This window comes from Bradysia coprophila, unplaced genomic scaffold (assembly GCF_014529535.1).
Source record: "Bradysia coprophila strain Holo2 unplaced genomic scaffold, BU_Bcop_v1 contig_350, whole genome shotgun sequence".
Classification (NCBI taxonomy): domain Eukaryota; kingdom Metazoa; phylum Arthropoda; class Insecta; order Diptera; family Sciaridae; genus Bradysia; species Bradysia coprophila.
In genome coordinates this window covers 5,090,589-5,114,946 of record NW_023503608.1, presented here as the reverse complement: position 1 = coordinate 5,114,946, position 24,358 = coordinate 5,090,589, and the positions used below count along the sequence as shown (strand labels likewise).

Sequence of the window (24,358 nt, the reverse complement as noted above, 5' to 3'; positions counted from 1 at the left end):
GACGAAAGAAAAAAATGTAAACCCACGGGCCGAAAGTGACAGATATGTAAGCCCACGCGTCGAAAGCTTCGCTTTCGCCCCTTTGGCTTACATTTTTCGTCTTTCGTCCCCAGTAGGCAGCATATAAAACTTAATACGTAACTCTTTCGACCACCTCAATCGATACATAAATATCTATTGATATTGAATGTTATCAAAGATTTTAAGTGAAAGACGGGAAGATCAAAATATCAGGAAGCTGAATGGTGGAGTAGTAAAAAGTGGTTTTGGTTATAGGTTCCCCTTGTTAGAATATAATACCTTAGAGAAATGTTTCTTTCACGATTTCTAGCGTAAAAACAGAGTTACTTCGAAGGAAGATCTTTGTTGCAAATTATTCAGGAAAGTCCACGTGCTCCTTATCTAACAAAAATCGCCGATGGCTTGTTTTTAAATTGTTCGAAGGTTTTGCAAATTTACTCTTAAGAAAACGACGCAGAATGGAGATAAAATTGTCAGCTGCAGCGCCAGACATTGAAAATCAGTATATGGTTTTCGGTTTTGGAATCTCTTGGACAGCAGCGGCCAAACAAGTTTGACCATGGATAGTAGAGAGTCCAACGAAACTACGGAAGCCGTTGGCCGTCGCTGTCCAAGGTTGTGACAGGAAATTGAGAAAATTTGACTACGCCGGAGAACTTCTAAGGGCTCATCTGCCGCCATAAAGCAACTAAAACATATCAGACCTCGTTACTACGGGTCTCTACTTTCCAATGATACCAAACACACGTGGGTAGAGACTCGACGAATGTATTTTTATTAGTAAATGTGACACACAGTACGTCTATATGAAGAATAATTATGGAGGGAAAAACTGCCAAAAAATTCATTCCAACAGTCTTAATCCTCTTTCTTCGCATTCAACGTGAAAAAATAGTAAATTACTCTTTAGATTGAGTATTGGAAATAAGTTTTAGCTATCTACTGTTCGCATTGCCAAAAAGTTGAACAGTAGATAGCTAAAACTTATTTCCAATGCTCAATTTGAAGAGTAATTTACTATTTGATCCTGCCAAAAGTAAAGGACAACAAGAAAAAAGTTGTTCCACAAAATTGTCAGGGTAGACTAACGATTCTATAGAGCCATCGATCATTCGGATCGGACGTGGCTTGAATGTCAGTTGTCTCAGTTGGCAAATTCATTCTTAAAGTTTGGACCTTTCATCACCAAATTGCAGAAAAAAAATATTTAAAATAATTCATAAAACGAATGATAATAACGTTTTTGATTAAAAACACTTCTAATTAATTAAAAATATTAAAGAAAACCCGAAATGATTGAAGAACTGCCATTTTTTTCATTTCTGGAGCTTTCATTTTGAGAGTATTATGAATCCACGCCATTAGTCGTATAAATTCATACGTCAGAGAGAGCTTTTTTCTCCTTTGTTACGATCTGTCAGTTTTTCTATTTTGCGATTTAGTAACTTTAGTAATTTAGTGGTTTTTCATATTTTTTGGACCAAAATGTTTTAAAGTGGGTTTGCAATGCTCTCTTGAGGGTATTGGTGTTTGGAATCGATTGACATTAACAGATTGTGTGAAAATATTTTTTTCTATATTATTACTGACTTTTTGTGAATTTTGCATGTATTTTTATATGGAGAAATTCAAAACTCAAGTAAATCAGAGATAAAATGAAAGCAAAATAAAATGATCGAGTCTGGTTTTTGACAATTGAATTTCAATTGTCAAAAACCAGAGTCGATCATTTTATTTTGCTTTTACCTTACATGAAAAGTGTCGTTTTTCAAAATTCCGAGAGTGTAATGCAGTAATTTTGACAACAAAAACCAGGTACTCCTTGCTTTTAAAAACAACAAGGGATTGGTAAATAATTCCAACTGATTTTGATCCGTTTAAAATATAACTTACGATTTTGGAAGATGTGATCGACAATGTCTGAAAACCACATATAAATGTTTGTATCCAGCACGAACGATGGAGTAATCATCACAGTGTTCGGCTTTTTTATGTCGTTTTTTGTCACCTCAAGATCCTGATTTTTCACGTCGTCCTCGGTCATTTCGTTTGGATCGTTGATATTTCGGAGACTGGAATAGTCCGTTAGAAAGAAACTGATTCGTTCGGCACATTCCGTAGCTTTTTTTGTATCGCTTCCAATATATGTTCCAAATGCTCGTTTTCTCAAGGCTGTATACTTTGGGGAGGTCACGCAGACCGGTAGGTGAATTTTTGTATGAAATCGGTCATTTTATCATCAACTCTGGTGTGTAACCCGCGTATCTGTATCTGCGTGACCTCCCCAAAGTATACAGCCTTGCGTTTTCTTGAGTATCAGCTTGTTCATTTAATAATTTGGGCTTCGGACCAACCAGTAAAATTTGTGTGCCACATATGGAAATTGCCTCTTCAATAATAATAGTTGTCCGAGATTGGTTTCGATTTCCATAATAATCCCGTAACACTTTCGAAATTTGTTTTCACAATATTTTTCGATGTGTGTGATAAACGATGTCGGGTAAAATCTCCGTGTCGATTTGTTGCATAGGTATTTACATACGTCACATTTAAGAGGGCAGACTAGGTGTGAAGTAGGCTATATATTGAAAAATTGGTTTTAAAATTAATGTAGACCATTTAATGAAAATCTGTTCCAGCAATTAGATGAGCAATATGTTTATCTATCTCTAAAAAATGAAAAACGATTTACAATAAGCAACAGTTGGAAGAAAACCGATTTCCAAAAAAATATTGCATATCCTAACTTTAAGCGACGTTCATATTTTGGAAATCGGTTTTCTTCCAACTGTTGCTTATTGTAAATCGTTCTTCATTTTTTAGAGATAGATAAACATATTGCTCATCTAATTGCTGGAACAGATTTTCATTAAATGGTCTACATTAATTTTAAAACCAATTTTTCAATATATAGCCTACTTCACACCTAGTCTGCCCTCTTAAACGACTTTTCCGCAATTCCGGTCCATAATCATCAACTTTCCATGCATCCATTTAATGTCGTTTTGAAGGTATTTTTATTTCACTGGATTCCCGGCAATTCGCACGCTAAAGAACCTATGACGTTCAACGAAGGATATATTTTTATAAATAAAAATCTTGCAATGACCAGAAATCGAACCCCCGACACCAAAAGGTTTTTGATATTATCCATCTACGCATTTTATTACTATTCCTCGTCGATTGAAAACAATTTTTTTATAAAATCGGTTCAGAATTACTCGAGTTATCGTGCTATCAAAAGTAACATACATTTCAGTATTTTCCTTGAAGACTTCTTATGCATAAAATAATATAATACATTCAATACATTGTATGCGCTTAACCATTCTCACAAACCACCAATGTCGTCATTATTATTATTTATTTTTCATTAAAAGAATTCGTTACACTAGTTGAAATGTTCTTCAAAACACAAGGAGAGTGTTTGTTAACGTTATTATTGCGTAGAGCAATAATTATAATTGCTTGGCCACTCGACATTTGAATTTATTTATTTTCGCAGCTGAATATTTGGATACGAATTCTTTCCTGCTATATGAACTCATTTCCACAGCAAATACAATAACTTCCTTTCATTTTCTTAGATCGTAGCTGTATTATAAGAATAAGAATGGAATTTGATAAGAGTCGTATGAAACGAGCCCCGTACGACGTTCCTTTCAAATAAAACAAAAATTTCAAATAGCCCTAAAATTTTAATTTATTGAGTATAAATACACATAGGGCCTAGTATCGGCCTCAGTCCGAGGATCCAATTTTTTTTTTCAACTACATTCTATTCGGCCTTTGATTACCTTCCAAATGAAACAAAAAATACGAAAAACGGATGAAATTTGCTCGAGTTATATGTAAAATACACATAGGGCCCTAGTAGCGGCCTTAGTCCGAGGACCCAAATTTAATTTTTTTTCAACAACATTCTATTCGGCCTTTGATTACCTTCCAAATGAAACAAAAATTACGAAAAACGGATGAAATTTGCTCGAGTTATATGTAAAATACACATAGGGCCCTAGTAACGGCCTTAGTCCAAGGACCCAATTTTTTTTTTTTTTTTTCAACAACATTCTATTCGGTGTTCGATTATCTTTCAAATGAAACAAAAATTACGAAAAACGGATGAAATTTACTCGAGTTGTATGTAAAATACGCATAGGGCCCTAGTAGCGGCCTTAGTCCGAGGACCCAAATTTATTTTTTTTTCAACAACATTCTATTCGGTGTTCGATTATCTTTCAAATGAAACAAAAATTACGAAAAACGGATGAAATTTACTCGAGTTGTATGTAAAATACGCATAGGGCCCTAGTAGCACCTTAGTCCGAGGACCCAAATTTAATTTTTTTTCAACAACATTCTATTCGGTGTTCGATTATCTTTCAAATGAAACAAAAATTACGAAAAACGGATGAAATTTACTCGAGTTGTATGTAAAATACGCATAGGGCCCTAGTAGCGGCCTTAGTCCGAGGACCCAAATTTATTTTTTTTTTTCAACAACATTCTATTCGGTGTTCGATTATCTTTCAAATGAAACAAAAATTACGAAAAACGGATGAAATTTACTCGAGTTGTATGTAAAATACGCATAGGGCCCTAGTAGCGGCCTTAGTCCGAGGACCCAAATTTATTTTTTTTTCAACAACATTCTATTCGGTGTTCGATTATCTTTCAAATGAAACAAAAATTACGAAAAACGGATGAAATTTACTCGAGTTGTATGTAAAATACGCATAGGGCCCTAGTAGCACCTTAGTCCGAGGACCCAAATTTAATTTTTTTTCAACAACATTCTATTCGGCCTTTGATTACCTTCCAAATGAAACAAAAATTACGAAAAACGATGAAATTTGCTCGAGTTATATGTAAAATACACATAGGGCCCTAGTAGCGGCCTTAGTCCGAGGACCCAAATTTAATTTTTTTTCAACAACATTCTATTCGGCCTTTGATTACCTTTCAAATGAAACAAAAATTACGAAAAACGGATGAAATTTGCTCGAGTTATATGTAAAATACACATAGGGCCCTAGTAGAGGCCTTAGTCCGAGGACCCAAATTTAATTTTTTTTCAACAATATTCTATTCGGCCTTTGATTACCTTCCAAATGAAACAAAAATTACGAAAAACGGATGAAATTTGCTCGAGTTATATGTAAAATACACATAGGGCCCTAGTAGCGGCCTTAGTCCAAGGACCCAAATTTAATTTTTTTTCAACAACATTCTATTCGGTGTTCGATTATCTTTCAAATGAAACAAAAATTACGAAAAACGGATGATATTTACTTGAGTTCTATGTAAAATACACATAGGGCCCTAGTAGCTTTTCACTTCTAAGGCCCTAACTCACGGTCCACTCACCCGATTTAAAAAAACTTTTTTTTCCTGGATTGGTATTGACAATACCTATCATTTGCCGTGTCATTTACATTTCCATCGTTTATTTTGCCATAAATATCACCAAAAGACCTTAAATCACTTAGGTGGCCCTAACTCACGAAGGGCCGACCCGAATATGCCCATCTTCGAACTTAGCCTCACTATTTTGACTATCTTTCAGGGAAAAAAAAAATTTGAAATCGGATTTGATTTACTCAAGATATCGACGTGACGGACAGACGGACAGACGGACAGACGGACAGACGGACAGACGGCCCAAATTTTTATTGCAGATTCGTCATCTATAAACATAGGCAAACACTTTGCCCTTACCGTCTGCTTCGAATTCCATCAATTACACACGGCATCGTAATCCTATAAGCCCCTTCGTACTTCGTACGGGGCTAAAAACATTTTCAAGGAAATGGAATCTCCTTTATTGTAATAGTTCATTTTTACATGAAAAGGGATAACAAGTTGAAAAGTAGACTGTTTGTGTGAATTTTGTTGATCCTAGGCGAGGCGTCGAAAGTACATGAAATTCGAAGAAAAGAACGATTCTCGACTGACAAGCATGTAATGGTCTTAGACTGTTGAGAATATATAGAATTTTAGAATATGCGTATTATTATATGTTGGTTGCGTTGCCAGAGGCTGCAGTCTGTTGAAGAAAATCTTATAAACAGTGCAGGTTGCAAGATCATTTTTACTTTTGAAGAGTATTTCATTGGTGCAATATCAAAATGCTAAGACGTTGTTGAAATCATTCAATTCAGACGATGACTCCATTTGGCAAGTGACTTGAGTGCCTTACTTCAATACAATTATTATCAACATCAGTAACTATTTTGTGACTTGATCTGCTTACTAGTTTTGATTTCACGACTAATGAAATTATCGAACACGATCCCTCTTACATCATTTTGATAACCAGAGGTCATGATCATTTGTATCACTCTAGAGAGTGCAATTCCGTTATCACTTCTTTATTGCCAATTTGACTCAATTGTTTTCGCTAAATTCATAACTCGAATAAACTTTAAATATTCTGATTACTAAGGTCGAGTAAACTGATCATTATCAATTTTCACAATAATATTTATATTGCTGCATCACCCGGCCGAACATTCATTTTGTAAATTTCACTAGTGTGTGCAGCATGTCGCTCATTTTAATATACGGATTATTTTTGGTTGGATGTGCTCCCGGAATCATAGGAAATCCAACTGACAAAGTTACTTGCAATAAAGTGGATGAAAACTTATGTGAAGTGCTAGTATACGATCCCGATCTGCCAATTATATCTGAAGAAATTCCTGCAGAGAGCATTGTTGAAGTTCGTCTAAATGGAACCATTAAATCGATGAAATTAACTTCCAACGTCTGTAATGCCTTTCCTAATGTAAAAGTGATCAAAGCAATTGGTATCGGATTGAAGGAAGTGGCTGCCGACGCATTCAAAGGTTGCTCAAAGCTAACATCCATTTATCTGGACGATAATGAGATTTCATCCTTGGATAATTCTCTCTTCGAGTCAAATCACCTGCTTGAACGGTTAGAACTGCCCAACAACACAATCAAGACATTCGATACCAGCATTCTGAATCATACGCCAAAATTGCAATTGATGTTCTTATCGGACAATGGAATGGAAAACTTCATACTGAATGATCTGTCGACTCAATTGACTGAACTGCGTAAAATTGAATTGCAAAATAATAAGCTGAAATCGCTGGACCTACGTGAATTTAAGAAAAAATTTCCGAATCTACGTGTTCTGGTTATGTGTCATAAGGACGTTACAGACGTGGACGCTGGAAAACTGATGACAGACCTACCTCCGCAGCAACGTTTCCTTTCGCTAAATGACTTTGACTCCTGCGAATAAACTAGCTTGAGTCGAACGAATTTTGGTTGTTTTTGTTTGCTAATGTTTTACGTCATAAGTGAGTCATGTACTCTTGTAGGATGTGTACTTTTGTCGAAATAAAAATCTTTATCTTTAGCCAATACGTAATACACGTTTAACTCAACAACACAGTTCTGATTGAATCTCTCTTATGTATTATGTATGAGTCAGCCATCGTTCGTGTGGTATATATACCATTATAATGCGAACAGTTATCACACTAACGTTAAATTTAAGTTGAGAAGTTGTCCTTCCCTAAACCATAACGTATGATGAAATGGCATTTATTATTAGTGCCTCACTCGTTAATTGTGATTTATAATAAAGTTCATTCGTTTATATAGCCATTTGAACGTTTAACATAAATGTCGTAGATCCTATTATACAATGTGTTATTGTACCATCCAAAGTATTCGTTACAAAGTATTCAAAAATGTTCTAAGAAACACAAACAGATTTGCTGTGACAAATTTTAGTTGTTTTAGCCGACCACTTGAGTGACATAATTTATTATATTTTTTCAGCTGAATATTTATAGTAGCAATTCATTGCTGGTCTGAACTCATTTTCAGCATATTCATAATGAGATCCTTTGTGTTTGTTTAATCGTATAATGTAATGTTCGTTGAACATTGTTCAAGAACAAGAATAATTTTAGAAAAGTCGACAGTCTATTGTGCACCAAGTTTTGGAATTTAAAATCTTTCAACTCTTTTTAATAAAAATGTGGATCCCTGGACATAATGTGTTATTGAATCTTCCGCATTGAAAATTTCATTTTTCACACCGTTCAGATATCAAGTTAAATTTCCTTTATCCGCTATCAGGAATTAATAGTGGGTTACATTGGATGATGCTAAAGTAATTATTCATTACATGAGGTAACAACTTTTTAATAAAAGCAAACTCGCCAGTGTGTTTTTGCACAACAAACTTCGGAGTTTGTATATCCGAGCCAAAGGCGATGTATGCAACTACACATGCTGAAAAGACAGTTGCCCAAGCTTGTGAGTTTGCTTTTATGACAAAATTGTTTCCGAAGTAATGAATTAAGTTCCAAACATTTTTTTTTATCGATGGAGAACCTGATTATAAGACACTTTGTCTCGTATCATATGCCAAAAAAAGTTGAAACTTTTTTTATAAATCATTTTGAAAGTCACTAAAAACACGAAAATTCGAATAGAAATACAGTATGTCATCAAAAATTTTTGTATTTCGATTCGAATTTTCGTGTTTTTAGTGACTTTCAAAATGATTTATAAAAAAAGTTTTAACTTTTTTTGGCATATGATACGAGACCAAGTGTCTTATAATTAGGTTCTCCATCGATAAAAAATATAATTTTTTTTTGTTTGGAACTCAATTACGTATGTTCACAAATGTGTTTTGTTTACTGCCTGTACCTTGCGAAATTTCACTATCTCGTATAAGAATTTATGAAAAATGAATCGAAAATATAGATTTTCCCAGCGGGTAAAGTGCTACGTAATAGTAATAAACTTTCGCATAGGGGATGCAGTAATAGTTTGAAATTATTTATTTATTTAGTTATTTACGTATCTCTGTTGTGGACGGTATATTTTAGGCAATTTTGCGAGTTGTAGCCCGAACGAAGTAACAGATTTCACATCGAACAGTGGGAAATGAAATCGAACTTACCAGTTTCAACGATTACATTACTCGCAGTGTTTGTTTCTGTTATAGGTAAGAGTCACCAAATTTTGCTCTGAACCAATGTGGACCTCAAAACTGTAAAAACGGTATAAAAAGACCTCATCAGTTGAAATGATTTTTTTAAATTTTTATTTAAATCACAAAACATTTACGACATCTCATCCGCTGTCTACGTTCTCATTTTAACGATTGTAGAATTGGCTAATTTTACGATTAGATTAAAATCAGTCTTAGTATGAACCCGCCAAAATTTACAACGACTCCATATTTGCGCCGGATACACTGGACTCGCCACGCCGTGAAAAATGCGCGCAACATTACGGCCAGTAAAACTATTTTCCGGATACATAGCAATCAATGTTCGAACATCCCTAACAATTTGATCAACAGGAGCATCATCGTCAATAAATTCATCCGTTTGATTCGGATCTGTGTCCTCTGCGGATTGAAAGTACGTTCGAATGAGACTTTTCAATTGATCCGACTTTTTGCTGCTAAATTCATCCGACTGTGCCTCGACGAATGTTCGGTACGCCACCGACGACAGCCCGTGGAAAACGTTGTTCAGTTGGGCGAGTTGTGATTTTTCTTGCAGAACCACTCGCGAAAACAAATCGTTCAACGTAGCGTCCAGTTCATCGTCTGTCAAGTCACCGCGACTTCGAATGCGAAAACCCAAATTCTTAAATTGAACAGAAACGGCCGACCGTTTCGGCATCCCGTTCACATTCGTCCATTCAAGATTTTTCAATTGATATTTAACCACTCCACTGTCCCAACCTATAGCTGCCGCGACTTCAATTACATTAAATTCGATTGACGTTGATTCAGCGTGCGAAATTCCCTTCTTCAAATCCAAAGCAATTGCCATGGCCAATGGGGCGCAGTTTTGGGCTGCTTGTCTGGAAAGATAAATTGACGAATGTCGTGGTAATGTTTGCTCCAAACAATATAATTATGGGGTTGATTTACTTTAAGCTCTTCTGACCCTCGTAGGACATCACTTTGCATGTACAGTATGCTTTGCTTAGTACCTTGACGTAGTTATGCTCGTCCAGTTCCAAGTAGTTAAGCAAAGTTTCAATATTTTCTTCGGGGATATCGAGCAATTGAACCGTTTCGTCGATTGGTATTCCTATCTCATGACCGCTACATTTGGGCTCTTTCACGGATGTGACTACCAAGTCAGCGTTGAAATCGTCTGTCCAAACAATGCTTTTAGCAGCATCGATTTCAGCCTGAAACTCACTAGAAAGAATTCAATTAGATGTTAATGATGATTCGTTGCGCAGATGTGCTCACTGCCGATTCAGGTTCTGTTCACAAGCGCATCGTACGAACACTTTTTGTAACAGTTTTCGTATAACGTGACGATCGACTGAATTTCCATAGATATGTCGACGAAGCTCCACTTTATCCTTGCCCTTAAATGTATTTTTCGTTTAAAATGATTAGATGAACGACCATTCGCGGGCAACACTTACCCTCGGCTCCAAAAATAGATGACAATGCGCCGGTAGACCATCACGTCCCGCTCGACCCACCTCTTGAACATAACTTTCGAAAGTCATTGGCATGTTGTAGTGAATGACTGCCCGAATGTCTGCCTTATTGATACCCATTCCTGTATTCAGTATACATTGTGCGGTCAATAGCCTTAGTCTTTACGACGATGCGAGAAATCAAACTTACCGAAAGCAATAGTAGCCACAACTATTCGTAGAGCTCCACTCATGAATTGATTCTGAATGGTTCGTCGTCTTGACGCTGGCAAGCCTGCGTGATAAGATTCGACAATTTGTTTCGGTCGTTTACGTTTCCTCGTAGACGATGTATCCGACGCTGTTAGCATACTTTGGAGGTCCTGCATGCAGGTTCGAATGTAGTCAGCAACTCGGTTGCATTCATCACGTCGGCCACAGTAAACAATAATTGATCGATTGTGGATGAATTCATCGCTTCGCAGCAGAGCTAACAGTTCAGCATCACGGTTTTCGTCTTTGGAAATTGTTAGCAATAAGTTGTCCGGTAGCGGAACATCACTGATGACCCCACTCAAACCGTCTGGTATTCCCAAATGACGAACGATACTCTCCCTGAAACAGAGACAGAATGTGCAATTGCAGTGTTCCATACCAAAAATATTGTTCTTCGTCCAAGCTCCATACCTTATTTTTATCGTTGCCGTTGCTGTCAATCCCAACACCGTTTTCACTTTGAATTTTTCGCGAATGACCCGACAAATCATCAAATAGCTCGGACGAAAATTATGGCTCCATTGCGACATACAATGCGCCTCGTCAATGCAAACGAAAGCGATGGGCGGAAGATCGCGCAATAACGAACCGAATCCTGTTGATTTTTCCCCAGCAACTATAGCCTCCGGAGATATGAGCAGCACATCCACATCACCCTGTTTAATTCGTTGCATTATTTTGTCGTGCTTCGCCTTCGGTTGATTGGAGTGCAAACATTCAGCGCTCAGGAAATTTGGCACATCACGGACCTAAGGTGGAAGAACAAATGGAATGAAAAATTGAAAATCTGTTAGGAGTCGGAATGCGTTACTTGATCTTCCATAAGTGAAACCAATGGCGATACGACTAGAGTAATGCACTTCCGCTGTTTCCGCATTAGATACGCGGGCAATTGATAACATAATGACTTTCCACTGCCTGTGCTCAACGTAACGAGCGTCGATAGTCCAGACAACACTCGCATCACGGCTTTGTCTTGACCCATTCGAAAATTCGTGTGTCCAAACAATCTCAACGCATCGTAGACCTCCTTCGGAGGATCTGTAACATTTGGAAATTTTGAAATTGGGAATCTTACGAGTGTCGCATACGAACTAAGATTACCTTTAACCGAACCATCACGGTTGAGTTTATACAAAGGCTCAGAAGAGTCACTTTCACCGTTCGACGAATTGAGTAATCCGGACTTCTCAAGGAAATCTTTCGGGATAGAGTGACCGATAAATTGTTTCACATTTTTGTGATCAACAGCTGGCGTGATAGTGGTATGATTTGAATGGGACGTTGATGGCACCGCATCGTCCATTTCATAATCCATGCTGGTTACGGCAGCCGAATTATCAAAGTCAGAAGACGGCCCAGCCAACTTTGCTGCTTCTTCTAACGTTTGATATGGTGATTCCTCTTCAACCTCGACGCCAATGGGCAGCAATTTATCAGCTGAAATTTGGTTTTTGGTTATTTTGATAATGAAACGCAAAAATTATCCCGTTTGACGACTTACATTGAATTTTACAGTCTTGCGCAAAGTGGCCCTGTTGGCCGCAATTGAAACAAACCAAAAATCCACCGTCACAACCTCTCATATCCATTTCCGGTCCAGCTAGTGCATTGGCTGCCTTTTGCTTTTTCCATTTGGATTTTTTGTATTTGCTGAAGTTGATCGTTTTCTTCCCGCGAACGAAAACCTTCTTCCGCACATCGATCCGAACGAAATTTTCATTCAATTTACCCGACGCAATTTTCTTTTCCAATTTCTCTCGTTCCAGTTCACGTTTGGTTGGTGATAATGGTACCGATCGGATAGCAGACGGTTTGCTGGAGCCTTTGCTGTTCACGTACTCGTGAAACAGAACCGTGTCTTCCTTCAACTCGTCGATGGCAATTCGTGGAATATTTCGCAAATTTTCGATTTCAATTTGGGAAATATAGTCTTCAGGCATGTCGTCAACACCATTGTCGAGGGCCGGTTGTTCGTCATCATCATTTTTATTCGAATTTTTACCGCGTCGTTGCACAGTCTTTCCTGTTGCTTTAACCGTTTTTTTGGTCGAATTTTTCTTTTCGACTGGAGATGAGGCTACAGGTTCCTCGGGCAAATCGTACGGATCATTTGGTTGAAATTCCGGATCGCTATGAGAATCGTCAGCGAATGGATCGGCATCGGAAATCGGTTCATCATTTACAACTTTGTTATTGCCAACTGTTACTCTAGAACTGCGACGCAATGGTGCGGCTGATGTCTGACTAGGTTTCCGTGCCGTTTTCTTCGCTTTCACATTTTTCTTTGCTTTCGACTGTTTCACTGGTTCGGTCTTCGTCTCCTTAATTTCCTTAGAAATGGTTCGACTTTCCACACTTTCCACAGACGTTTCATTTACAGGATTACTCAAATGGTTCGTCAGATCGGTTCGTTGCACGTCAAAAACTTTCCTTTTCTTCAAGACATGCCGCACATTACGCGGTTTTACGTCTGTTTCGTCTTCACTGTTCTCAATTACATCATCGTCTGAGTGATCGTTCCTATCGTACGTACATTTTGCATAGATCCGGGGAGTAATGTTTGACAATCCATACTGCTTCGGTTCGGCAGGACTCTCCGATGAAATATCCATTTTCGTGTCACCACTTTCGTCGCATCGGCTAAGCCATCCCTTATCTATGGTCAAATTGCTCGGCTTTGGAACTTTTTTCACATCCTTAGCTTTCTCCTGCAACGCCTTTTGTGCTAATATCGTTTCCAAGTCCGGCAACGTTTCCCTGGTCGTGTCCAAGGATGTTGAAAACGATGACGACAGGCTGCTACTCGATTGTAAATTATTGCGAGAGATTGACTTTCTCGGATTTCGTTTGGTAAAATTAGACATGGGGAACAGTTTTTCCGTCATACTCTGCCGAATGCTTTGCGAATTACTCGACCGAAGTTGATTCGTCTTTGCTGTCGGGGGTTTTTTATTCAAGTTCGTTCCCCAGGAATTTTCGTTGACAGAGCTGACCTCTTCAGCCTGAAACTCCTTGATCACATGATTCTCGTCGACGTTCCGTATATTGACCAGTGAACTGCTCTGGATTTCGTCCAAATTGGAAAAATTCGATAGAAATGATGATGAATCGTCTGGTGTGTCGACGAACGACAGCGAAAAGGTCGAGTCAAGCGTAAGCGATTGATCGGATTCTAATGGCAAATCAAATCCGTCATCGTCAATCAGTTGACTGAGCGTGTTATCCAGAACCGATGACTTGTAGCGATAGTACATTTTGTATGCTTGTCGTATGGAGATGTCTGCTTCTCGGATGTCATGCTGCAGAATTGAGAAAAAGGAATTAATGTCCATAACACACTGAGGGTAGTCTTATAAAGATTGTGAATGGTTTGTTCAAATCTATTCTCAAGAAAGGGACACGTAAATACCAAATGACGTTACCGGACGAAACATTTTTACAGTTATTATTATGACCAAGGTTATATGTGATGCAAGTTTCGTTCAGGTGAAAAGCTCAATGGTTTAATTTTAATGGCAAGAACGAATTCGATTTCAGTTCCTCGTTCATGGAAAAACAATCTGAGACTTCAAAATTTACCTTTGATGGAATTCGTCCATGTTTCGTTTTAAAATTCGTTTCCCACAGTTTCACACATTTTCTGTATTTTTGGTACTGGCTTGACTTGTCCAGCTCCTCCATTATCAGAAAACTATCAATTATTCGTTGCCAATTAATTTGTATTCCACTAAACGTTAACTTTGCTGGTATTTCCTCATTGATAAAGTCTCAATGAATGGTAGGACCACTATTTTGTATGAGACGTAACATTTCACTGAAAAAAGCGCGAAAAATATCAACACATCGGTAAGGTAGTTCCGCCTTACCAGCCAGCGGTATACTATTAAAAATGTCATATTCTGGTCTGCTCGCCACAAAGGCCATAAAGAAAGAGTCGGCAAAGGTAGACTTTCAGTGTACCCACACACACACATACAATTATTAATCTGTCATTGTCATTGTGCCAACCTCCATTTCGCTTCAAATTGTGTGTGTTGAAAATAAATCATTTTTTTTCGATAAAAATTGTTCCCTCAGGCCATTTCTAGCGACTCATTTACTCGAAATAAAAAATTTATTTGCATCCGCATCAGCACACAATATGATCAAATTATTCAGTTTGAAACAGAAAAAGGATGGCGACCCGATCAAAGGTACACAGAAAAAGTCTAGCGCAGCTCAGCTTAGAATACAAAAAGGTAAATGCCACAGAATTTCCGTATGCGACCATCGAAGTGAAAAAAATCAAAACAAATGGTCACGCTAAAAACAACAATTTCATTTCGCAGACATAAACGATTTAAGTTTGCCGAAAACATGTAACACCGACTTTCCCGATCCAGATGATTTGTTAACGTTTAAATTGATCATATGTCCGGATGAAGGTAAATTCTGTTGACATTTTTGCTTGTTTCTCGAACAATGAAAAACAAAAAAAATCGTTTTTCAATCTCAAGGTTTCTACAAACAAGGGCGCTTCGTGTTCAATTTCAAGGTAAAATTCTTTCAAATTTTTCGTTCTCGTAGTCAATTTTCAATTTTGTGAAAATTGGTCAAAATGACCGAAACGTATTGTATTCATGCGATCGTGTTGATTTTAGGTGGGCCCAAACTATCCACACGAACCACCGAAGGTAAAATGTGAGACTGCTGTCTATCATCCGAACATTGATCTTCAGGGTAACGTTTGTCTGAATATATTGCGAGAAGATTGGTAAATTTGAATAATTTTTGACTACGTGCATCGATTGGAGAATTCATTTTTCCGCTCTAATTTTTTAGGAAGCCTGTGCTATCAATTAACTCGATCGTTTACGGCTTGACGCATCTTTTCTTGGTGAGTTTTGTGCAAATTATGTATTGTTCTTAATGAAATGGGCATTTTTTGCGGATCAAGTAAATTTTACTTAAGTTTACGTGATGAACGCTCAGCCCGTCTAGTCTAGTTCAGTTAGTAATTTTGGTCAACATTTCGAATTTGTTTTCAGTTAGGTGTTTTACTAGTGATCATTTCTTGATTTTTATTACCAAAGATTTCCTAATTTCTCGAAACATCTACACTGTCCAAGCTATTATTGCGCCATGTCAAAGTGTATGATGAGATAAATAATCTGTTGAGACGATCGTAACCAAGGTTCTGAAAGAACAGGTTAAGACAACTCTGAGTTGATCACGAAGGCGGTGACACACAGTTGCGTCAACGGCTACGAAGTTTTTATGTAAAATGGAACTTAACAAAAACAAAATTCTGAATTTTCGAGAAAAATATTTTCTTCAAGTTGATTTCTCACACTATCTCTTAATAAAATGTGGTGTCACCCGCCTTCGTGGTTGTCTTAACCTGTTCTTTCAGCACTTTGATCGTAACGACGCTGCGTATGACAGCTTATAAATGTCATGTTGAAATTCCCTATTGACATAAGCTGATGTCGCCAGTAACGAATGTTAACGAAGGAAATTTGTTGAGACATTGCAATCCTTATGGTATCGAGTCGTCAAACTCTGTAATCGGATACATTTACTCTTGTCCCAAGGCATTTTATCTATCTGCCATCGTTCAGGCTTTTTTTTTCTTCTTCGAATTTTCAATGAATTGGAGTTAAGATTTCGACAATGCAGATTTTTACTCCTGAGCAACCAAATCAAATTCAAGACTTTTCAAAAAGCATAGCTCGTTCAAATTCACATTCAAATTCCCATCATTTTGATGGGTTGGGTGATGATGCAAATCAGGAACAATTTTATCAATCAGTGCTTAAAGTGGAGAAGGGGATGATTCTGATCACAGACAAAGTGACAAGAAACTTACAATTTCTAGCGAAACAAGAGCCACACGGTCAAGATTGTTTGTTACTGAAGTAGTCCGACTAAATCCTTAACAACAACATCAAAAAGGGTTAATGGCATAATATGACTCATATGACGATCACTTTATCGATCTTGTGAAAATCAGTGGAGACTTTTTACTGTATGTGCATTAACCTACCGTTCCTTCAATGTTTGACTGTCTACTAAATAATCGCAACTGCTTCTCTTGTTTCCCATAAAAGCACCATAAAAATGTTTACACAACCAGATCGAGAACATGTGTGCATATCAGTCGATCTTAAGGTCACGGATTGAATCATACGCCATATTATTACAGTATCCGAAAGAATTTTTCTCTTGCAAGGGCTCGAAGGGCCGTAACGAGGACAGGTTTCTGTTGTATATCTCAGATGTCACACATCGTGGATTTAAATTGTCACGGAGCGAAATGAAGAATGGAATTGAAAAACAATGTTTTATTAGTGTCGTGACTGACCAGTCTTAGACTGGCAGGCTGGCATGGCAAGTCTTTTCAATAAAATTTTATTTTCAAATTCCATTCTGCATTTTCTAGTTGGATTTTCTACCTTTCTACCATGGTTGACAGTTGCAACATTCACTAGGCCTATCTTAGGTTAGGTACCTCCTAGCACAAAATTCATGGTTTTTGTATCGTATAAAAATATAGGTCTCAAACCGTCACCATACGAACCACTGATATGCCCACAGTCGTTCAATGCAAACGCCGAATCAATAAACTAAAAAATCTTTTTACATCCAAACAGGAGCCGAATGCCGAAGATCCGCTGAATAAAGAAGCAGCGAATGTACTGAGCACCAACCGAAGACTATTCGAACAGAATGTGGCGAAAGCGATGCGAGGCAGCTACATTGGTGGTACCTATTTTGAATCATGCCTCAAGTGATACATAAAATCAAAGTTTACGTTGTGCGTCTATTTACTAATTTTAACATTGGGCGGGCGTATTTATATTCATTTTAAATGGTAAACAAAAAGAAACCACAACAACAACAACAACCAATTTAAAAAAAATCAATTGCAAAATTTCTAAATGAACAAGACCAGCTTTCAAGTTTTCGATGTAATGATTACGTTTTCAGGATTAATGAGATTCATTCATATGATTACTATTATAAAGCGAAACGTTGAAGTTTTTTGTTCGTTTTTTTTTTATTTTTTAAATTACGACAACTTTACGAGTTGATTAGATAGATGCATCCCATCCATCCAGCTTTATTACGTTCATAGTTCTACATTTTCATTCTTCTTTTGTAATTCAATTTTTTTAAAGTGCAAAATCCTTTGAAACATGTTTGAGAAGGAAGCTAGATTCAAGCTTAGTCCATTAGAAATTTATAGTGAAATATTGTAGACCCAGAGCCTGTGTGCATTACAGTCGCTCCTTAGTCTACAGTTTGATACTTGTACACCCGATTTGTTCATGGACATTGAGATTATTTGAGCGCTAAGTGAACCATAAATGTGGATGTCCCAGCCGTCATACATTGATCAGAATTCCAATTGGTGTCATATTGAAGGTAGTGTAATGTATGACGAATGTAAATTGAAAATCAAATTTTTGTTGAAATTAACTGATCTCGGGATCAGCTTTCAACAATTATAGAATGCAAAAATAAATTGAGAGCGAAGTTCAGTTTGAATTTGCATGCGGTTATTTTGACGTTTGACATGTGACAGGTCAGGTATCCAGATCACAGATACACCTGAAATTTGATCCCATTCACTTAAATTTTTATTGGCCTTCAGATTTTAGGTAAAAATTTTTCAGGCGTCAGGGTTCAGTTCTAATCAGGCTCAGTTAATCTGAGCTTCAGGTTTCAGACGACTTGATCAGTTCCGAGCCGTACGTTTGACAGAGATCAGTTGAAGTAAACTAGTCAATTCAGGTCTGTTATATCACAATTATGGTCAGCAGCCTGCTATAAAATGGTGCTAACTGTTCGAACTATCTAATAAATCGAAATTCAAATTGAATTTTGGCGGTGTATTTTCGCTCATTTCGACATTGCCCTCGAGGCTAATTAGGTTTAACTGTGCCGAAATCTCTCTCTCCGTTATCACTGCAAGCAAATTTCATTTTTCAGTTTCATGAGACATTCGCGTCCGACATCAATTTGTATTCTATGTGTCGGTTGAGATATAACAAGGATATAACATAGGGCTCACAAAAATAAAATTTTGTAGATCACATGTGGCCGTGACCTTATGAGGAACTGATTTGCACACAGACTATCAGTCCATTGTATTTTCTTTATTTTTACATTTTTTTTCTCCTCTCCTTTTTATTCGTGAGTGAATGGCCATAAACATCATCAATTTCATTGTGTAAATGTGAACTAACCAGAATGGTTTACTGAGAAAATGATGTAAAAAAGAGTAACAAAATTATTGATTAATCACATTTTCCGCATTATTCCGAATTACATAAATGGAAATCCGTTGAGAAAGATGAGAAAACGAGTGGTTTGTTTAAGAGAGTCAAATAGAAGATGTAGAAAAGAAAAACAAGAAAAAAATTTCGCATGAACAAGAAGACGAAAGAAGAATCTAAAATTAATATATTTAAACTGACGTGAGAATGAGGAATAAAACAAAAGAAAATTCTATGGTAAAACGCACAGGACTTTTATTTCTCCTTGATTTTAGATTAGACTTTTGTTTTCAATTTCAAAATCAAGGCACCAGCAATTTATGTCAGTATTCATTTGAGTTCATTTTCATACAGTGTATTAGGTCCCTTATTTGAAGTTCCAAAAATGAAACGCTCCTGCCTGAGGGATTCTTTTGAAAAACAGCCTACCGAAATCGGACGCATTTTCTATTGCAATTTTTTATATGTGCCTAGAAAAGACTTCGACCCTAGTGGCCAAAATCACTTTCAAAAAAATTCTTCGAAGTTTGTGTGGCTGGTCAAAGGTGAGCAAAAACCGAAAAGTTGCAATTTTCTTACAAAAATTGCTCCAGTTACACGAGCCGAACAGGGTCGTGTGGGGTGTCATTAGAAAGGTAATCACATGTACTATTGAGCCGAATAGGGTCTTGTTGGGTTTAAAATTCATCCACACTGAAATATGCAATGACATAATAGTGGGATAGACAGGCCTTCTATGTAAATATTTTGTTCTAGCGGTGAAGCAAAAGCAAATACGAAATATTCAAGTGTGTGTGTGAGTACCTTAAATTTATGGTACTTACGTATTTTCGTACTTATTTTGAAATGTAGGCGCGAAGGAAATTTACATTTTCACTCTTTCTTCGAAATTGGTTTAAAGCATTTCTATCTTTCAAAATTAAATATTTATCGAACTGAAATTTATATTTCATGTAAACAATCTCTCATTGTCCTAAAAATTGAACTAATTTTGTGATTTTCTCCTTTTCGATCGAATGATTTTTTTTATTACAAATCTTGACGATCGGAGAATTCAATCAGTTGGCTGAATTTATAAACTTTCACGGTCAGTATAGTCACGCATAATAAAAGTGCTAGCATCGTCAATATTAAAATGTCGGGACATTTCTTTTCAAAAATTATAAAATGTGTCAGAAAATGTGTGTAATTAGATAGTGAACAGTTTATGTGTAATTGATAGTAGCAGCTATCGTTGAAAGTGGTAAAAATTGATTTCGAAAAGTTTACAACAGTTTCACCGACTTGTCAAAATTAATTGGCATTTGTAAGTGTGTGTGCCTCAAATGTATATTACACAGAGCTTATTTTTGCTTCACGATTTCGTCTACGTAATTCCTGTCTATCCCACTATTATGTCATTGGAAATATGTGCAGATAAAGTTTTTAACCGAAGACGTACACTGTTCTTACTGAAATTTCTCGAGGTACACAAAATGTACATGGTCGTGTAGGGTATCATTTGAAAGGTAATTTTATGAGCTTTTGAGCCAAATAGAGTTTTATGTGGTTTGGATACATATGCGCTGAAAAAGAAGTTGAAATGTTTAAATGTCCATATTTCATCATAGATGCATCCAAACCACATTAGTCTCTATTTGGCTCAAAAGCACATAAAATTACCTTTCAAATGATACCCCACACGACCATGTACATTTTGTGTACCTCGAGAAATTTCAGTAAGAACAGTGTACGTCTTCGGTTAAAAACTTTATCTGCACATATTTCAGTGTGGATGAATTTTAAACCCAACAAGACCCTATTCGGCTCAATAGTACATGTGATTACCTTTCTAATGACACCCCACACGACCCTGTTCGGCTCGTGTAACTGGAGCAATTTTTGTAAGAAAATTGCAATATTTCGGTTTTTGCTCACCTTTGACCAGCCACACAAACTTCGAAGAATTTTTTTGAAAGTGGTTTTGGCTTCTAGGGTCGAAGTCCTTTCTAGGCACATATAAAAAATTCCAATAGAAAATGCGTCCGATTTCGGTAGGCTGTTTTTCAAAAGAATCCCTCGCCTGGTTTATTTTACTTTGCCGTTGTATAGCGTGATTCAAATTAGTTCCAACCAAATCAAAGCAACAAAAACCTAGTCATTAAACACAGAGCGACGAACTTCATGATCCTACAAGGAAATGAGTGACATAATAAGGGAAACGCACCAGAACAAATGATTGGAACTGTTTTGACTTTAATTCTTGGTAGCCACGACCGATGAGAATGGTGCTCATCTACTGTTTCCGAAACAAATCCTCTTCTTTGCAGTAAAATGCTATTAGCTCTGCTTGATCGAGTGTTAGCGTCATATGAGACGTCATTATGCTTAACCGTATGTTACTTGAATGCAGTATAATATGATCAGCTGATCTTCAATTCGGCAGCTAATCTTCATATCCGAGTAAGAACCGGACATAGAGATGATAAATTGGTAACTGGGAATTTTATAGATAGGCGCTGCTGTTGCTTGCACGTTTTCTACTAATCCCCCTATAATGCTTTATTTAAGACATTATTCGATACTACCAACCGCAACAGACAATTTGGAGTAACATTTCAATTTTCTCTATTGCCCAAAGTCCAAACTATTTTCTTGTATATATATATATATCGTGCACAAAACGTCTGTTTGGTATAACATCTCACATCAAAACTGTTGTGCGCAAGGACAAAAATGAAGATATTGGGACAGACCTTGAGGCGCCTATTCTGAGTGTCTGCTGTTGTATGATGCTCCGGTTTATGTTGTACGATTAAGTGTTTTCTTCGCTGTGATGAATTTGTGTCATCGGCAGCTTCGCACTGCAATTTTATCTTTTTGTCCTTTGCGAAGTGCAGTGATATTTGAACGACAATTTCACTGATAAAAACTAAGGGGGAACGCAACCCTTAAAAGTGATAAGAAATGATATTATCGTAAGTTGTAGATAGGCCAGGATGTGCAAAAATAACAATATTCATAAAGAGGCGATTTTTACGACCTCACATTGATTTTCCAGTTAGTGAAAGCATGATGCTGAAGTGTCGAATTCAGTCAAAACTATGATCTTTAAAAGAAATAGAGTCAGGAATGGCAAGCTAGTTGCGTCAATAATTGGTACACTCTTCATTTGCTCCTTTTCATTTACGATAATTCTGCATAGAACGGTGCTACCCAAAAAAATCACGGCATCCGAAGGAATTCCGTTACGTACAAAGATCGATTCACCGAAGTTGAGGTCAACAAAATCGAAAGTGTGTTATCAACGGTACAACGCCACTGCCCCACATAGCAATGACTATGAAATTCAATATTTAGAAGACGTGATGGACCGAAAACCGACTACAGGCGAAAATATATTTTTCCATGAAACTACGTGCTCCAGTTCCGGCCTGGTTCATTTGAATTCGAGGTATATGTCACGATATGGGTCTGTGTTGGTAGTGTTTTTACATTTTATGTCCTTGGTATAGACAGGCTTGTGCTATCGAATCGGCAGCAAGACTGAATCCCGATCGTCATGTATACGTTTTGTTCGCATCACCGGTTGGTTTTCGAGACGACTCACATCTACCGAAAACCATTGAAGCGCTGAAAACGTATCCGAATGTCCATCTGCGCAACAATAATTTATGGAGATATGTGCAAGACACACCGTTAGAGGCATGGTTAAGCGACGGTGCTTTATTCGAATCAAAGTACTTGCACGAGCACATGTCCGATGTTTTACGCTACGTGACACTGTACAAATTCGGTGGAATGTATTTGGATTTGGATGTGGTGGTGCAACGGAATTTCGATGATCTTGGTAAAAATTTTGCTGGAGATGATTCGGATATTGCAATTGGCTGTGGAGTGATGCACTTCGATACTGATCAGCTGGGACGCGAGTTGTCGGAAGAGTGCCTTCGGTAAGAGAAAATTTACTTTGTGGATATCCCTTGACGTCATCGCTATATCCGCTTTAAAATGTTCCAAGGTTTCTGCTAAACCATTTCAACGGCGAAATATTTATAGACAACGGTCCACTGGTGCTCACTGAAACACTGGAACGATTGTGCGAAACGAGAGACCGTAAACTGATGACACGTGAACAATGCAAAGGATTCCGCGTTTATCCGAGAAGTGTATTCTATGCAGTCTCATGGGAACGTTGGAAACTGTTCTTCGATGTATCGATGACAAATACAACACTGCAGTTGACAAAGAACTCGACGGTAATTCATGTTTGGAATGACATGAGCAAAAAGATCATCGTGAGAATTGGTTCGCACACAGCGTACGAAGTGGCAGCTAAAATAAATTGTCCACGCGTCTATGAAACGAGGCTTAACTTTGAGTACTTCTAAACGCAGGCGTTAGAGATGAAAAATGTTTCAGGTATGTGTACACAGTACGTATTCGGGTTTGAATGTCAGGTAAAATAATAGTACATTACTATACCAGTGAAGTAATTTGATATCTCGTATCCAGATCAGGCGCGCCGACTTCCTATGGGCGAATTGGGCAGATGCCCCATACGACTTCATGTCGCCCCATAAGTTGCCCCATACGGTTTTTTATTTCTTTTGTTTACCAAAATTTTGCCTCATACGACCAAAATAGAACTCTGCGCGCCTGATCCAGATGAGTAAAAGTATCCGAGGGCTTCAGCCCGAGGTACTTTTACTCATTGTGATACGAGATATCAAATTATTTCACGTGTAAAGTATGGCGTTTTACTTTACGAGCGAAGGAAAGGGTCTTCACTAGTGAGGGAAAGGCCACATTACCTCACTAGTAAAGTAATAGTACATTACTATGCAAGGGAAGTAAAGTGATATCTCGTATCCAGATGAGAAAAAGTATCCGAGGGCGGCAGCCCGAGGTACTTTTACTCATCGTGATACGATATATCACTTTATTTTCCGTGTGTAGTACGACGTTTTACTATGCGAGTGATGTAAAGGTTATTGCCTATACATGAATTAGCCTTGTTACATGCACCAGCATAGTAAAATATTTTTTCTACATTATCGTCTATCTGTTTGAAAAATGGACTACTGCAACCTGCCCTGTAATGCTTATTACCACACACGAGACTTTCGAAAACGTGTCTCGACAATACTCTGTCTACTGTGACTGTGACGTAAGTAAGTATATACAACGATATTCGTTCTGCACTGTGCTGCACAATCGTGGACAGCCTGTCTTTCCTTTGTGAACATATTGTATTGTCAAAGTCTATTCCTTTCATTGACGTAGGAATTTGAGGTTTTAACATTTTTGCAGAAAAAATATTTTGAAATGGTCGGATGAGTTGAGTATGAAATGAAATAGGAATA

The 24,358-nt window shown here is 37.4% G+C and overlaps 3 protein-coding genes and 1 long non-coding RNA gene across 4 annotated transcripts; 2 read left to right on the top strand and 2 right to left on the bottom strand.

The window, feature by feature from the left end:
- Positions 1 to 3,163: 3,163 nt before the first annotated feature.
- LOC119080582 lies at positions 3,164 to 22,161 on the bottom strand. Its single transcript, XR_005088351.1, has 4 exons — positions 22,036 to 22,161; positions 16,722 to 16,730; positions 16,419 to 16,420; positions 3,164 to 3,175 (listed from the first exon to the last, which is right to left on the bottom strand). It is a non-coding gene; the product is annotated as an uncharacterized LOC119080582 (long non-coding RNA).
- On the bottom strand, positions 9,107 to 14,583 carry LOC119080388 (ATP-dependent DNA helicase Q4). The gene is made up of 10 exons (XM_037188699.1): positions 14,332 to 14,583; positions 12,254 to 14,051; positions 11,854 to 12,189; positions 11,561 to 11,790; positions 11,161 to 11,498; positions 10,685 to 11,088; positions 10,477 to 10,616; positions 10,295 to 10,416; positions 9,965 to 10,240; positions 9,107 to 9,894 (listed from the first exon to the last, which is right to left on the bottom strand). The coding sequence occupies exons 1-10, from the start codon at positions 14,431 to 14,433 to the stop codon at positions 9,162 to 9,164; spliced, it is 4,479 nt and encodes a 1,492-aa protein (XP_037044594.1). The 5' UTR covers positions 14,434 to 14,583; the 3' UTR covers positions 9,107 to 9,161.
- On the top strand, positions 14,730 to 19,256 carry LOC119080535 (NEDD8-conjugating enzyme Ubc12). Its single transcript, XM_037188948.1, has 6 exons — positions 14,730 to 14,990; positions 15,081 to 15,176; positions 15,249 to 15,286; positions 15,393 to 15,505; positions 15,574 to 15,628; positions 17,385 to 19,256. The coding sequence occupies exons 1-6, from the start codon at positions 14,894 to 14,896 to the stop codon at positions 17,523 to 17,525; spliced, it is 540 nt and encodes a 179-aa protein (XP_037044843.1). The 5' UTR covers positions 14,730 to 14,893; the 3' UTR covers positions 17,526 to 19,256.
- An 81-nt stretch (positions 22,162 to 22,242) lies between the features above and the next one.
- LOC119080500 (lactosylceramide 4-alpha-galactosyltransferase-like) lies at positions 22,243 to 23,636 on the top strand. The gene is made up of 3 exons (XM_037188899.1): positions 22,243 to 22,446; positions 22,508 to 22,945; positions 23,014 to 23,636. Exons 1-3 carry the CDS (start codon positions 22,361 to 22,363, stop codon positions 23,381 to 23,383), a joined length of 894 nt encoding a protein of 297 aa, XP_037044794.1. The 5' UTR covers positions 22,243 to 22,360; the 3' UTR covers positions 23,384 to 23,636.
- The last annotated feature ends 722 nt before the right edge of the window (positions 23,637 to 24,358 follow it).

What these genes read in the sequence shown, in the direction of transcription:
- LOC119080388 (XM_037188699.1), bottom strand. Translation starts at nt 14,433, where the DNA reads ATGGAGGAGCTGGACAAGTCAAGCCAGTACCAAAAATACAGAAAATGT. An exon ending in CCGTGATGGTTCGGTTAAAG is followed by an intron (nt 11,791 to 11,853) that starts GTAATCTTAGTT and finishes CAAATGTTACAG; the next exon opens with ATCCTCCGAAGGAGGTCTAC. An exon ending in GAGGGTCAGAAGAGCTTAAA is followed by an intron (nt 9,895 to 9,964) that starts GTAAATCAACCC and finishes TTATCTTTCCAG; the next exon opens with ACAAGCAGCCCAAAACTGCG.
- LOC119080535 (XM_037188948.1), top strand. Translation starts at nt 14,894, where the DNA reads ATGATCAAATTATTCAGTTTGAAACAGAAAAAGGATGGCGACCCGATC. An exon ending in TCAGCTTAGAATACAAAAAG is followed by an intron (nt 14,991 to 15,080) that starts GTAAATGCCACA and finishes TTCATTTCGCAG; the next exon opens with ACATAAACGATTTAAGTTTG. An exon ending in GCTTGACGCATCTTTTCTTG is followed by an intron (nt 15,629 to 17,384) that starts GTGAGTTTTGTG and finishes ACATCCAAACAG; the next exon opens with GAGCCGAATGCCGAAGATCC.
- LOC119080500 (XM_037188899.1), top strand. Translation starts at nt 22,361, where the DNA reads ATGGACCGAAAACCGACTACAGGCGAAAATATATTTTTCCATGAAACT. An exon ending in CTGGTTCATTTGAATTCGAG is followed by an intron (nt 22,447 to 22,507) that starts GTATATGTCACG and finishes TCCTTGGTATAG; the next exon opens with ACAGGCTTGTGCTATCGAAT. An exon ending in TTGTCGGAAGAGTGCCTTCG is followed by an intron (nt 22,946 to 23,013) that starts GTAAGAGAAAAT and finishes AAATGTTCCAAG; the next exon opens with GTTTCTGCTAAACCATTTCA.